The sequence below is a fragment of the Engraulis encrasicolus genome, chromosome 11, assembly GCF_034702125.1.
Source record: "Engraulis encrasicolus isolate BLACKSEA-1 chromosome 11, IST_EnEncr_1.0, whole genome shotgun sequence".
Lineage (NCBI taxonomy): Eukaryota > Metazoa > Chordata > Actinopteri > Clupeiformes > Engraulidae > Engraulis > Engraulis encrasicolus.
Window position 1 is genome coordinate 54448589 of NC_085867.1, and position 15666 is coordinate 54464254.

Genomic DNA, 15666 nt, shown 5'->3' on the forward strand with positions numbered 1-15666 from the left:
ATTATTAACATGTCATTAGCAGTCATTTTTGTTGGGGGGTGGGGGTGCATAACTGGCGTTATTGGAATGTTATCAACATATTATTAGTATGTTATAAGGGGTTATTTGTCATTGGAGGACACATCCTCTATCACCCTCATCGTCTGAATTAAGGATAATGAACAATTTAGACCACATTTGCAATTCTATACAACAGGCGCCATCTTGGAAAATGGCCACCATTTCAAGTAGCAAATCAGGTGGATTTGATTGTATTGGTCTTGATCACATATATTCTGAATTTCATGTGTGTATCATAATTTGCTTGGTCAATTTGGTACAATAAATCAATTTCTGGGGTGTTTTTGGTGGCCATCTTGGAAANTGGCCGTAATTTCAAGTAGCAAATCAGGTGTATTGATTGTATTGGTCTTGATCACATATATGCCTAATTTCATGTGTGTATCATAATTTGCTTGGTCAATTTGGTGCAATAAATCAATTTTTGTGGTCTTTTTGGAGGCCATCTTGGAAAATGGCCGCCATTTCGAGTGGCAAATCAGGTGGATTTAATATGCTAGTCCTTGAGCACAAACATGTCGAATTTCATGCTTGTATCACAATTTGTTTGGTCATTTCTGTGCAAAAAATCAATTTTCTGAGGTTTTCTTTGGCGGCCATCTTGGAAAATGGCCGCCATTTCAAGTGGAAAATCAGGTAGATTAATTATGCTAGTCTTGAGCACAAACATGTTGAATTTCATGCTTGTATCATAATATAATATGTCAATTCTTTGCAATAAATCAACTTTTGGGGTATTTTTTGGCGGCCATCTTGGAAAATGGCCGCCATTTCAAGTGGCAAATCGGGTAGATTTGATTGTAAGGGTCTGAAGCACATACCTGCCAAATTTCATGCTTGTATCATTATTATTTGCACTATTCTTGCCATATTGGCCTTGTAGCTGTTCCACTAACTGTTTGTGTATGCCTGTGGTATGGAATTGTGCGGGAATGTGTATAGGCTGCAGTGGCATTGCTGGGTCGATAGGGGGCAAAGTTCCATACAACTCCACACACAGAAATGTCAGGTAGGGGGTTGTGAGGACATTTTACAAAAAGCTGCTGGGGGGTCATTTGGAAGTCAGAAAAGGGTGTTATAATGTTATGTTTACCAGGACATTGTAGGGGGTTATAAGCACATTTTACAAAAAGGTGCTGGGGGGTCATTGGGAAGTCAGAAAATGGTGTTATAATGTTATGTTTACAAGGACATAATTATGTCCTGATAAATATCGCCGTCCTTACAATGCTGGTGAAAAGTCAGGAAAATGTCCTGCTATACCACCGCCGCCCGCACACACACACACACACACACACACACACACACACACACACACACACAGACAAACTCTCACCCTGCATGAGGTGGTGTGGTCGGGGGCATGGTGGTTGTATTATGTGTTTAGCAGCACAGAGGTGATGGTTTTAGCACATTTGTGCGTCTCAATGTCCCTCTCCCCATCCGCCTTCTCTAACCCTCAGTCTGTTGTGCAGTAGAGGAGAGCCAGAGTGACAGTGTGGTGCAGGGGGATGGTGGTGATGGTGGCTTGCTGGCTTCCTCAACAGGGTGAGTAGAGGCTAGGGTGACACCACTGGTGGAGTGGACACACACGGAGGCTGATGGCCAGAGATGGGGATTGGCTGTGGCGGTTTGGTCATGGTGTCACTAGGTGTCACAGTGTGGGGTTTGGTGTGAGTATGCGTTTGTCAACACCTGGGGCTAGTGCTGGCAGGAGGAAACTGAGCAGGTCCCTAAGGCCCCCTAAGGGCCAGTGGCACTGCTGTCAGTCTCTGTTATGGTGCACGCTGGTGTGAGGGAGTGGTTGTTATATTGCTACATAGAGTCCATACAGTATCTCCTGTGACTACAGTCACTAACAACTGCTATCTGTTGTTTTTACAGGAGGAAGAGTTCCTTCTTCATATGCGGTAAAGCTTAACAGGGGTGAAACAATGGTCGTTTTTTATGTAAATGTTCATCATAAATTGATTAACTACAAAGCTCTGAATAAATAAAATATGTTTTTGCTATTTTTGTGCTCCTGCTGTTTTGGTCTGTTTTGGTTCAGAGCCGTACTTTATATCTTTATCAAGGGTTCTTTTCTGGTTGTTACAAGACAGCCCTCTGCTGGTAATAGCTGCAAGTACATGGCCATTTGATATATATGCCTTCAGCGATGAATATGACCATTCACCGTTAATGTTTTCCTGAACTTTCGTGTTGAACACTTGATAAAGTGTTAGGTTGGTAATTCTTTTCAGTCTGATTAGCATTACGTTGTGTTGGACTAGAACGTTTTTCTTCAGTGTTATGCCATCTCCTCAGCTGTCTGAATTCACCACAACGCCTTTACAGTAAGCAGATTCTTGTTTCAGCCAGTCAGGCATGGTTCAGCGTTCTCACCAATGTAGTACTGCTATAAAATAAATGAAAAGGTTACAGAATAAGCAAGATTTAAATGTCCTCTTCAGAGATGAATGTGGTTTATTTCCCAGTACCCGTTGTCCTATTTCCACATGGTGGAGAGTTCAATACCTATTGTAGTGGTAGATGTGACGGTTCATTTGCTCGGTTCATTTGTTCAGTTGAGTGAGCAAAGGTTGCCTGTGTGATATTAGATAATCCTTTCAGATGTTTGCTTTATGTAATGGTGATTTGGTAAACAGAGATTCTTGTTTCACTGACTTTCAGTGAGACATGAGAAGACGTAAATATAGTGACTAGAGTAATACTAGTATGGAATTAATAGCAGTAGAGTATAGTGAATAGAGTGTAGAGGATAAAAAAGGTTCATTGAATTCCATCCACCCTCTTCAAATCAGGACAGACTAACATCTGCCCTCGCCTTTCTGCTGAGACACGCAGCCAACAGTGCCCCTATGATCCCACCATCATACACACACTCAGCTAACATTCATATCTCACGCACACCTGGAGCTACTTGCCACAGTCTTACTCCCTACTGCCTCCCTCCCCCTCGCCTCCTCCCCCCAGCCCCAACAAGCGCGGCCCCCCCACCTACAGCGAGCACATCTCCAAGCGGCTGGCGTCCGACGCCCTGCACCCCCCTGGCACACCTCACCGCTTCCGTGAGGCGCGCACAGAGTTCCGGCACGACCGCTCGCCAGCCCGCGCCATGCTGGAGAGAGAGAAGTCACCGGGCAGAGGGTCGGAGATGCGCGGGGCTGAGCTGAGGCTGGACCGCTCACCGGGCCGCGTCATGGACCCCCGTATGGAGCGCTCGCCCGCCCGCATGGATGTGCGCAGGGAGAGGTCGCCCGGACGAGGAGCTTACGAGGAGCAGCCCCAGCGGCCACGCCTGCATGCCCAGTCAGGACGGGCACCCCTCACCACCGTCAACAAGGTCAACCCACACTCTCAAATGGACACTTCTCAACATCATTACAAATACATTCAAACCAACTGGTACTCCGTTAATCTAATTAGATGTGCACTGAACATTACTTGAAGACATGCATGAGATGATGCTGTCTGATGCATCAGCTGGTTTCATGACAGTGTAGGTGGCAACAGCCTGGCTAAGATATTGGATTGTTTTGTATATTGGATTGTATCGTATTGTGTCCCCCAGTCACTTCTGGGTGATTACCTCTGTTCATTACTCCACCCTTGAAGTGTTTTAATTTGTGCGTTTGTATTTGTGTTGTAGGTATGGGACCAGTCATCAGTCTGAGCGACAACATATCCACCAATCAGAAGTGAGGTCCACCTATCTCATCACCCGGAAAGAAATGACCACCATGTGAATGACAAATCAGAAAGTGGGCCGACTGTAGATGTAACACCACAGGGTAGCAGTCCTAAACTAAACTAATGTAACAGCACAATATTTCCTACGTAGATGATCCGACTACAAAAGATGTCCAACTGTTCTGTGCTACTTCTGGCCCTGCCTAAGTAGACATCTAATTCTCTGGGATGCTTAGTTGAGTCATCTGGTGTCCCCAATTCAGAAAGCAATTTATTCATGGGTGATGGCAGAGGAAAAGAGGGAAATTAAAAAGTTCTGGCTCTCGTCGTTTGAGCCAGTGACTTTCATGTTTTTTCCATTTTTCTCTGCCTTTCACATTCTCAGCTCTCCTTATCCCTCTCTCTCTGTCTCTTCTCTTACTCCTGACTAAGCTGTTTGCTTTCAACCCAGCACTCTGCGCAACCCACAATCGCCAGCACCCTGCCCCGCTGGTCTTTGTGGGGGAAAAAAGGCTAAAATGAACTTTGTAAAACTTCAGGATGTCATTTGACTGTACATACTCGAAACTCAACTTTTTATAAGAGACTTAAAGGGAATATACGGCTGGTGAAGCCATAATAACTATTTTTGTTATGTCAAAAAGAGTTTAAAAGATATGAAACACATGAAAAATGGTGTTTGTATTGTGCTCTATCCTTGAATGTGGAAATCTTAAATATCAACCATGTAAAAAAAAAAAATGTCCAGATGTTTTGCTTCAAGTGGAATTCATTTTGCTTGGATGCCTAGCAGATTAATGCACTCCATCCTGTAAAACAAACATACTGGCTTAAAAAAAAGGAACTTGAACATTTCAATCACTTTTTATTTTGCTACAGGCTCCCTCCAATTATTTTTTTAAGTTATTGTCTGTTAAGCATATATATATTTTTACTGATTCTAAAACAGGAGAAAGGTATGGTATGACTTAAGATTGTTACTATAGCAGACGAAATGAGCTGCACAGCTAGAAACAAGTGGACCGTCTGTCCAACGAGTTCCATTGTCCTCTCGATCCGTAGCCATGGTAATGTGTGAACCTCAGGACTCTGTTCCTATGAAAAAGTGCCACGCGGTGCAACAACTGCCCCAGAAAACTAGCCGGCAAGTATCTCTTCACGCTTTTAATTCGTAGCATGTTGGATGGAAAAGATTGTGCAAACACACTAATCTTTTTGACCGTCCTATTAATGTTTTGTTTTGTTTTGTTTTTTTAATGTTTATTCTACGTTTATATTCTAACCATACCCCACTTTCCTTCTAAATGCACTTCTCCCATTGTGCTCTTAATAATGCAGATGTCTAACAACCGCTGACCGAATTAAGCTTTCCTTGTAGATTTTTTTTTATGTTCAAAAAGCATTAAACATAAATACTATTAAAAATGAATCTCTTTCACTGGTCCCCTGTCCGCTGCATCTTTGTTTGTTCCATCTTAAAAGTGGGGTAGTATATCATTTTGTGTTGTGGCAAGTCTTTCTTCCTGTGCCAAAATCTGTCCTTTCATATTTACAAACCCTTTCCTCTCACACTAAAATGTTTTTTTTTTTTTTTTTTAACTCTGAAACAGACACACACTAGACACTTGAGTGTAGGTGGGCAGTGTGATGTGCTTTAATTCATTCACACACTTTGGGAGCACCTCGTCCTCTGCAGGCAAAACAGTCTCTCAGCACGCGGCGAGGCCCCCTCCTCAACACCATCGAGAGAGGGGGGGGGGACCCCCCAGCACAGGCCCTCAGCACTCAGCCTGGAGGAAGGGGAGCAAAGCAGCATGGGATACATGAGCAGGAGTCCGACATGACGTGACACTGAGGTGGCTCACCGCTGTCACCTCGTCACAACAGTCTATAGCGCTGCCTCAGGGGTCGCCATGGTTGTTTCCAACAGTCCGGTAACAAGCTGACGGTTTGCAACGGTAGCAGAGCTGAGCTATAAGAGTCCATTCTGGTGTCTCTCTGTCTCTCTCTCACACACACACACACATCATCCCATTACTCTCTATCGTCAAATTTAGCTGTACACATGGCATTATATACATACATCTCATTCACACTAAATATCCCGTCTTCCGTGTGTGTGCTTGTGTGTGCAAAAGATTCTCTTCACACGCCCAGGCGGCTCAATTGTTAATTCTATGTGTACACAGAAGGATGGGGTATTGGGGTAGGATATTGTGGTAATCTGTGATCTGTCCAGTCCAGGGGGGGAGTGAAGACTGACCACTACAGGAGCGCTGGGGAGGGAGAGAAGTCTAAGCCAAGTTGTTTGGGGGTGGGGTTAGTCTTTGATTGGCTGAACTCTGCTGTCGAGGCTTGTCTGGCCCAACACGCTCCGGTGAGTTGACGCTTATCTGTGATTGGCTGATTCTTTTTGAGGAAGGGAGAGGGGTGTGTTTGTGGTGTCTAGTTGGAGCTGGCTGTGATTGGCTTCTCCAGCTCCAGGTCGGCGGGGGGCACGGCCGGGGGCACCGAGCTCATACGCAGGTGGCCGTAGCAGGCCTTGCACACGCGGTTGGGCTCGTACAGCTGCTGACTCGGCACCGCCACCTTCTGGTCACAGCAGCTCGCGCAGAACACGTTCCCACAGTTCCTGGAGTCAGAACAGGATGAGGGGGAGCGAGAGACGGAGAGGGTGAGGAAGACAGAACAATGATTCATTAGACGCGCACTATTAGCACCAATCATGCATTCATTTACAAAGACACTTGTAAACTCATGATTTTACTCAAGGCTGATGGATATTCAAGTTCCAACTATCTTAATCAGCCAGAGTAATGAACATGGGATGTTAGAGGAGCATTTCAACAAGCACTTTTTACAAGAAGCTCTCACAGTCAGTAGAGGACTTTTCTTTTGTACAGCGAAGCGTGCTTTAGTGCAGATAGAGGCTCTTTAATGGGGGAACTAGAGGATGCTAAAAGCATGAGAAGGCCCCGGCTCACATTTCGGCTCTGCTGGGGCTAATGGGATCTGTCCAGCTCATGCCAGGCTGAGTGCCCAACGCCCTTCAGTCCAGCTCTCTCCCAGTCTTTCATTTTCCCTCTCCAAATCTCTCTTTTTCCAAATCTCTCTCCGCCTCCCTCTCTTTTGCCTAACCGTGAGAACCAGCAACTCGCTCCTGCACACCTTCACTCCTTACTCTCTCAGAACCTGCTCTCCTCCAACTTTTCAACAAACAAAACCTCAAGCCTGTGCTGCCTTTGCTTTTCTACCTCAGATTCAGATCTTCAAAAGCCTGCTGGCATGGCTGCACCATGACTGGGCATATTTGGAGAAACGCGGCATGGGGAACAGAGAGGGGATACAGCAGAATGGGATACTGAGGTGGATTAAGGTATAAGCCAGGCAAAAAGTTAGTAAAACAAGCGTGTGAATGTCAACCAACAGAAACAAAACAAGCAAGAGAGGAGAAGAGAGTGAACAATGATGAATGAGTGAAGATCAAGAGAGATGAGATGCAAAGAAGGGAAGAGGGAATGGAGGGGTGGAGGGAAGGGCATCTCTCACCAGGCTTCTTCAACAGGCTCTCTGGCACTGCAGGAGAGAGAGGGAGAGACAGGAGAGGAAGAGTCAGAAACCAGGGATGAGCTCTAAAGGAAAGGCACACTCTGTGCCCGTGTCTCTGTGTCATAATCCAATCAAACTCCATTTCACTCGCACTCCACAAACATCGCTCCCAAACGCCATCATATCCTGCTGCACCAACAGCACACAAGCACTCTAGATCTCCTTTCATTACACACAACCCAAGTCATACAAGCAAACTAATGAACAGGCCTCTCGTTTGATCCACTTTCCACTGGGTGCGCACCAAAGCACACAGACGTCACCAAGCAGCCAACCTCAGCCAAAAGTAACAACAAGAACCTCAGACAATCGCTCCTCTCTTCACCGTGTGTGGATCAGAGCCTCAACACAGATACACATGTCAGTATGCGTATCATCAGACAAGCTCTAAAGACTCTTCTCATCTCTTGCCTTTCTTTTCCCTTCTCCTGCTCTGACACCATTCAATTCTCAACCATTTGAAGAGCAGCAGCTTGGCCTTTCAGCCCATAGCATATTCACATCTTAATTCTTGTTTTCATCTGTAAAATACTTGCCTGGTTAACACCAGACCTAATCACAAGTGAGATTAGGTCTGGGGAGTTGCCTATTGTAAATTCCGTATGGGGCCGGAATACTTGGCTATTATGACACACTGCCCTGCTCTCTGATTGGGCAGAGAAACTGTTAAGGTCGGAATGCTTGGCCATTATGACACAGATCCCATGATCTTGTACGTTATGAGTCATCCTCGCCATACATAATCGTTCACAATTTTGAACAGAACCAGGTCAGCTTACGGCCACGAGACATTTGATGAGGGGCTATCAGAAAGACTGACATTTGGACGAAATGGTTTGGAGAATTTCCTCAGACAGGATAACAATGGAGTGAGGTGGATACGGTTAACACAGACCATGTTGAATTTCAAAATGAAGCGTTGTGTGTGTGTGTGTGTGTGTGTGTGTGTGTGTGTGTGTGTGTGTGTGTGTGTGTGTGTGTGTGTGTGTGTGTGTGTGTGTGTGTGTGTGTGTGTGTGTGTGTGCGTGTGTGTGTCACAAACATTTGTAAAGGAAATGTGCATTCACCTGCAGTGGTGCTTCCGTGCTGCCATCCAGAACTTGGACTCACAGCCGTAGCAGTGTGTTGCCAAGTGATCTGGGTACCACCTCGTGACCTTCACAGAAACAGAGATGTCAACATCATTAACTCAAAACACATTAACTAGGGCAATTTTGTCTCTAGGTTTACCAACCACTTTCTTATTCTTATTTTTTCTTTTTTTCTTATCTCACACACACACACACACACACACACACACACACACACTAGTGTACAAACCTCCGGCTCACGCTGCTCCACCTGCTCCCAGCTGCCCTCAGAGAAGAACTCGGAGCTGCAGCGCGACAGACACATCGGCTCCAGATTATTCTCCCCGTCTGCCATTGACACCTGAGGAGAGGAGAAGAACTCTCAAGTCAAGTCAACAAAAAAAGGGTAAAATCATCACTAGTCAAGGGGATGGGAATAATGCAGGGAAGCAACCAAGGGAACTATTTGACATTTCCTTATAAATCTAGGAAACACATGCAGGCCCACAGCTCATTTCATTTTTATATTGATGGGTCATTAATTTATTGCAGTCACACAGCTGTCTTTCACACTGATAAGTGAATGGGTGGGTTAGCAAGTGAAGTGTGAGTGAGTGTACCAGTCAATGTTTGTGTGTGTGTGTGTATGTCCCCTCACCATGTCGTTGGGTGCTTCTCCGTTGTTGACTCGGAGGCGACTCCAGAGTTGCTGCACCTGCCTCTTGAGGTTCTCCACCTGCAGCTGGTGACCCGCCTCCATCTGCTGCAGACGCACCTGCTCAGGTCAGAGGCAAACTCAGCTTTAGAAAACAGGAAACATGCACACGCTTCTCAAGTGACAATACCATGCGGCCAGTGCAGGACAGACATTACAACGCAAGATGGGAGAACATTTAGCGATGTTAAGTTAAAAAGTAATGTTTCAACCTTTTCTAATCTATACTGCATAAGTGCACAGGCACATACCTTATCAATTATACCCAATACATACATGAATATGAAAATCTATACATAATAAATGAATACCCTAAATGCTTCCTAAATAAATAATGACCTATATCGTATATCAATAAGTGTCTTATGTAAGGGTTAACGTTCGGCGAGAAGGTCGCTACCGTGGAATAGCAGCACGACAGAGAGAATCTTTAGACCCCGACGCGGAGCGGAGGGGTCTTGTTCTCTCTGAAGTGCTGCTATTCCACAAAGCGACCGACTCGCCGAAAGTTAACCCGCTTATTATATGGATATACTTAAATGATTCACACATGGCGGGGACATTTCTTTAGGCCTATTTAATGTTAAGATTGTTGCTGCACAAAACAAAACAGTGCCGTTGTGGAACACCGCTAGGCAACAGCTAGGTAGCCAGGACAACAGGTGTTGTCTATCACAGCAGCTGATTAGAGTCTTGTTGAAAAGTCGCTTTAGCAGTGAAAAGTCTTGTTGCCATTGACAGCGGTCTGTTATAGACCAACCCGTCCGTTATCGAAAAATAACAGACGTGCGAACGTTGGGGAGCCCCGTTGAAATGAATGGAGCATTCGACCGATGACGTCACACCATATAATAAAAACATATAATTGCATATTTACCTGCACTGCATCGCTGTGCACGCTGAGCCCGTCCTCCTCCAGGTGTCCAGCAGGGGGCAGTGCTGTAGAGGAGGAGGCGGCTCCCTGTGCCCGGGGACTAGTGCCCGACGACAGCTTGCGGGGGTAGCGGAGGCCTCCGCCACAGGGGGACGTCAGCCCGCTGCCTGTGCCCGAGCAGGAGGTCTGGCGGCTGGGCGGCCTGCGGTGGTTGTGGTGGTGGTGGTGGAGGTGATGGTGGTTGTGGCCGTTGGCTGTAGGGTGGTGGCTCTCGCCGTTGCACATGGTGCTAGGGGAGGGGGACAGAGGGTGTGGCAAGGCACCGTGGGAAGGCGAGTGGAGGCCATTGAGAGTCCGGGGGGGCTCCGGGTGGGCCGCTGCAGCAGGCTGTGCTTGGTGCTGGTGTGAGGAGGGAGTGTTGAGTGGAGCTCCTGCCTGCTCAGGCATCTTCTCCTGGGCTGAGGTGGCGGGAAGAGCTCGCTCACCGGCCCCTTCCTGTCCACAAGGAGGCGGAGTCAGCGGCGAGCCATCCTGCTCCGACTGGCCGTTGCAGTGGCCGTTGGTCATGTGACTAGGCAGAGGGGGCGGGGTGTGGTTGGTGGCGTTCTCCAGAGCCTGCTCCACCAGCTTCTCAGACAGCTGACTCACGGGGTCCTGAGGTGCGGCGGCAGCAGCAGGAACTGCAGAGGACGCCTCAGAGTGGGGGGAGGGCGTGGAGAGGGTGGAGGGGGTGATGTCTTCGCTGGCGTCCTCAGACAGAGCGCCATTGGTGGTGGTGGTGGTGGTGGTGGCCTGAGGGACTGAAACCACTGTCCCCTCCTCACGGGCCTCCTGTCATAACAAGTCAAGTAAAGTTAGGTTCTAATTGTTTATTTAAATAGCACATTTAAATACTAAATTGTAATAAGAAGAAGTACCCCTCATTTACCCCATTGATTTCTAAAGCATTTCATTCAGCTCATGTTTATCCAAGGAGTTTAGCTGTAAACAACTGGACCTGTTTGAGTTTGAAGGCGCTTCTCTCCTCTTTCCAAGATGATTCATGAGCTCTGCTGGATATGTGTGAACACTTGGAGTTCATAATATGCTCTAGGCTACTCCCTTCCACCATGGACAAAGGAGTCCCTTGCAAAGATGTGAGTGAGTCGTTATTGTCTAACTCGCTAGTGATCGCTAGTCCTCTTTCGAGAGAATCTACTAGACTAATGCTTGAACTGGCCTTGCCCCAGGGCAGACTCCTGACATGATGTTTAGTTTAGTTTAGTTTGTGTGTGTGTACTCGTTATTTACTCTTTAATTTAAAAAAAAAAAAAAAAAAACTAACCCCTCTGCAACTGCACTTGTTGTTCTGTATATCTCCTGTGCACATTGTATTTGCTTGTGATGTTGGCTTGAATATGTCCTCTTTTGAAAGTCGCTTTGGTTATAAAGCGTCTGCCAAATGTAATGTAATGATGGTCAAGGTGTGACGCCAGGGACATAAACACGCAAATTTGAGAAGCAAAGCTAAATGACAATCAAAATGGGGCAAAGGCAAACGAACTGGGCGAAGCAAAGCGAAAAATATTTGGCCTGCGGCGGCCAATCAAATCAGCGACGTAAATGTTTTCATTGATTTTATTCGCAGCAACGACCTGTTGACTGTTGAGCTGTAAGAATGGAAGACTGAATTTTGCCTCTTTGCTTTGCTAAGTTCACCTCCATGTGTCCCTGGCGTGTCACACTTCCTTAGAGATCACTGACCTGTGAAGATGAGAGTTGTGGTGGTCATACCTGGAGAAGATTAACCATCCCTGAATAGGATCTCTTTCTTACATACTGTAAAATTCTGCTCTGATGACATATTGTATTTATGTACACAAACACACACTTTTTAATATGAAAAAATATATTTTATTTATCACTTTTCCTGTTTGCTCACAGCTACTTGTCTGCCTGTGTATCCTTGCATTTCCCTTTTCTCCACTGCAACAGCCTGACAAACATTGGTTGTGTGTGTCTGTCCATCTTTTATGTCTTTTGTTGTCTTAGATTGGAGGAACATAAGCCTTGTTTGCATTTTTTTTGTAAGTTATGCATGTCAAAAGTTTTTATTAAAAAAAAAGGTGTCCTCCAAAGTGGGCTACGTGGCGGTGAGACCAAAAAAATAAACTAAAATAAGGTATAATAAAATAATTAAAATAATGATACTAATCAAACAAATAATAATCATCATTGCCTTTAGGATGTGCTCCATCTGAGCTGGGGCCACGCCCTCCGCCACAGACAGCCCCGCCTCCTCACAGCTCCCAGAAACCTCGGCTGCCTGCTTTCTGATTGGCTCAGCCCGCTCCACAGGCTGCTCCTCCTCCTCCTCCTCTGCCCTGGTGGTGTCTGGGTCGGGCCTGTGGGGACTAGGGCTGGGGCTGGGGCTGGGCTCGATGTCCAGCTGGTTGGGGCTGCTGTCCTCCTCCTCCTCCTCCCCGTCTGGTGATGTGGCCATGGCCGTCAGCTCCAGGGCGCGCAGGTTGGGGTCGCTGCAGCGCCGGCTAGGGGGAGGGCCCCCGCCAACCTCGCAGGCCGACGGCAGGTCGTCCACGGAACGCGTCTTAGGAAGCCTGCACACACACACACACACACACACGTACATGTACACACGCAGATCAGCAGACAAATCAAAGCACCATCACAGCAAGTGCTAACCATACGAAGGAATCATTGCAGTGGTACCATGAGCCACTACTAATTTTATTGAAAAATCATAATAAACCACTGATTTTTTTTCTTCATTATTTTTATTTTACTTTTAGAACGTGGAAAAGCTCTCCACTGTGTTAGTCAGCATTGCTTCTGAAGACTGTGTAAAAGCAACCTTAAGGGCAACACCATAATTATAATTATTGGTCATTTAGACTCCTAGATAGATATCTCCAATACAAACTTTTACCTTGTGGCCTCTCCTGCTGTTGGATATGTCCTCAGAGGATGCGGTGTTGATAATAACTACAGTATAATCATTATGATTGATTACTCCACATTCTCCTGGAATGCTCACCTGCCATTGGGTACGTCTTCACCAGAGTTTTTGTGTGCTGGGTAAGGAGCACAGGACTCCTCACATGGTGTAGAAGGGGAGGAGCTGGGCAGGTAGACGGCACTCCATACCATCAGGTTACGCACGTGGCACACAGGATGCAGCACCTACACACACGCACACACCATTAGTCAATTCCGGCATCCCATATATTCAAAGACATCACAACAACATCGATACTGATTTAGCAGCTTGGTTAAGATATTCCAAGAATGCAATACACATTTTTCAAAGGATTACATGGAATCGATGTAATCCATACAAGATTGCTGCACGTGAAAGTGTGTGGTGTGTGTCTGTGTGTGTGTGTGTGTGTGTGTGTGTGTGTGTGTGTGTGTGTGTGTGTGTGTGTGTGTGTGTGTGTGTGTGTGTGTGTGTGTGTGTGTGTTAGGGCTGTAACAATAGTAAGTTTCTCCCTGTTTGCCAGTCAGTAGGCTCAGACGACTTTGATTTCGTCGATCGATGTTGACAAAGCACGTGAGCGAGAACTTGTCACGATGTGGGTGGTATTAAAAACAGTTTGTGTTGGCCCTTTATTTGGAGGAATTTGGAAAAACTGAGTAACTGAGTATCCCTGCTCTACAATATCATTACAGCCCTAGTGTGTGTGTATGAACTGTAGCAAAGTCTATGCATGAGACATTGTTTTGTGTCTGATAAGCCCTTACAAAATAGTACATGAAATAGTTCCACCAATACTCGGATTAGTAACATTTGAGATCCAAATAGAAAGTATTAAAGAGCATTAAATGCATGTATGCATGCGTGCGTGCGTGTGTGCGTGTGCGTGTGCGTGTGTGTGTGTGTAGAAGCTGACCGTCTCGGAGTGTGGTGAGTAGAGGATGTTTCTGAAGGCGCGGTGTGCCGGCCGCAGCAGTGACCAGACGGAGCAGGTCCTGCTCTGCACACAGCCCTCCTCTCGCTCCCGCCCACTGTTACACAGGAACGTCCCAAACAGACACGAGTAGGTATGCTGAACCAGCTTCACCTGGAGAGGAGAGGAGAGGAGAGGACACACGCACACACACACGCATACACACACGTTACATTACATTACCTTGCATTTAGCAGATGCTTTTATCCAAAGCGGCTGACAAATGAGAACATCCGTCATAATCAGCAGCACAATATGTGGGGAAATTACAGAATAATCCAAAAGCCAAACATTACATGACATTACATTACATTGCATTACATTTGGCAGACGCTTTATAACAAAAGCAACTTGCAATCGAGTAAGATTGTACAAACAGGGTAAGAGTACTTCAGACACACACACGCACGCACGCACACACACCCATACAGTAGTTTAACAATAGAGCCACTATGCATCTTTGGAGAAAATACCACACACCGCAGCAAGAGAAAATAACTTGTCCCAAAGAGCACCCTTAAGTGAGAAGACACCCTCTTAATTTAGATGTCAACAAAGACAAGAGGCACTTGTGTGAGCTGAAATTTAAACTCCTTCAGCAGTAAGATGAGACTGCGCTCAATCAACACGACCGTGTCAGAGAAGAGGGAACGCGAATGAAATCAGGACAAAAATACTTCATGAAGTAGTCAAAACACTTTTTGAAGTAGTCACAAAAATAGCAGAGGTACAAGTACAACATAATTTTACCAAATCATCTTCAACAGAACAGACTAATTCCCATGTTTTTGCCCTCCTTGATATAATTTGACATGTCATCATTAGAACCAATCCATTCTCTATTTCTACTTCTCTCTGCATTGGTGGGCAAATCGCCTACACGTAGGAGGTAAAATGTTCTGCCATGAATTCCCCCTGCCTTCACTTTTGGCAGAGTGGATTTCCCCACTTGGCTGGCACATCTCTACCTAAACCGGCTGTGGGAATTGTGCTGCTAATCAGGATCAGGTATTACCACCATTTGGCTGAAGCAAATACGAGGGAGGAGGGCACACTCATTGGAAACCCAAGATGTTCATCTGCTGAACACTCACGAGTCATGACACTGCAAAACTGAGTTAAGACTGACTTGGCTTGTTTCAAATGACTGGCTTGCTGCATGGCTTCTTTAATGCAGAGACTGCGGTCTGAAAATCGGGTGAACATTTTGAATGTGCGCATTCTACACAATCTACCTGCCTTTTTTCCACTTTGTTTTGCAATGTTCAAACCAAACTGTGGAGACAACCTAGAGAGTGCCTATTTGGCTATAACAGATATTGCTTAGTTCAGCTTTATGGAGGGATAGGATTAAAAAGTTAATTAATCATCATCCTGAGTCAGTCGATGCTTAAATGAGTCAATGGTAAGCGAATGGTGACTCTGCCAACAGAATGTGAGCATGTCTCACCAGGAAGGCCTCGTTGAACTGGAAGGAGCAGGGGAACTGCCTCTGCAGCTGGTGAACGCAGTCCAGCCACTGCAGGAAGACCGGGCAGCGCTCGTTCAGGTCGTCCGCCTTCTCGCCGTGGCCACAGCGGTCCGCGAACTTGTGGCCGAAGTCCAGCCACTCAGTCTCCACCAGCACCTGGAAACCCTGCGGACGGGACAGGACAGGAAGGAGGAGTCTGGCTTAGTCTGGGATTCTGCCTTTTTAGA

General features: G+C 46.2%; 2 protein-coding genes across 7 annotated transcripts in view; one reads left to right on the forward strand and one right to left on the reverse strand.

Annotated features, from left to right (window-relative positions):
• The window catches only part of cita (citron rho-interacting serine/threonine kinase a), a 118082-nt gene extending 112887 nt beyond the window's left edge, over window positions 1-5195 (forward strand). For all 5 annotated transcript variants that reach the window (XM_063211002.1, XM_063211003.1, XM_063211005.1 and 2 more), the window contains 2 exons: window positions 3037-3406; window positions 3713-5195. In XM_063211002.1, the coding sequence (XP_063067072.1) occupies window positions 3037-3406; window positions 3713-3736 (394 nt within the window). In that variant the 3' untranslated portion in view covers window positions 3737-5195. The remainder of the gene's footprint in view (window positions 1-3036; window positions 3407-3712) is intronic.
• Window positions 5196-5383: 188 nt separating this feature from the next.
• The window catches only part of LOC134458590 (myotubularin-related protein 3), a 36694-nt gene continuing 26411 nt past the window's right edge, over window positions 5384-15666 (reverse strand). Inside the window, exons 14-23 of one of the 2 annotated variants that reach the window (XM_063211007.1) lie at window positions 15419-15604; window positions 13912-14082; window positions 13056-13201; window positions 12240-12618; window positions 10025-10852; window positions 9091-9207; window positions 8683-8793; window positions 8430-8518; window positions 7303-7329; window positions 5384-6385 (exon numbers count right to left, since the gene is read on the reverse strand). In XM_063211007.1, the coding sequence (XP_063067077.1) occupies window positions 6199-6385; window positions 7303-7329; window positions 8430-8518; window positions 8683-8793; window positions 9091-9207; window positions 10025-10852; window positions 12240-12618; window positions 13056-13201; window positions 13912-14082; window positions 15419-15604 (2241 nt within the window). In that variant the 3' untranslated portion in view covers window positions 5384-6198. The remainder of the gene's footprint in view (window positions 6386-7302; window positions 7330-8429; window positions 8519-8682; window positions 8794-9090; window positions 9208-10024; window positions 10853-12239; window positions 12619-13055; window positions 13202-13911; window positions 14083-15418; window positions 15605-15666) is intronic. The other variant, XM_063211008.1, reaches the window with a different exon arrangement.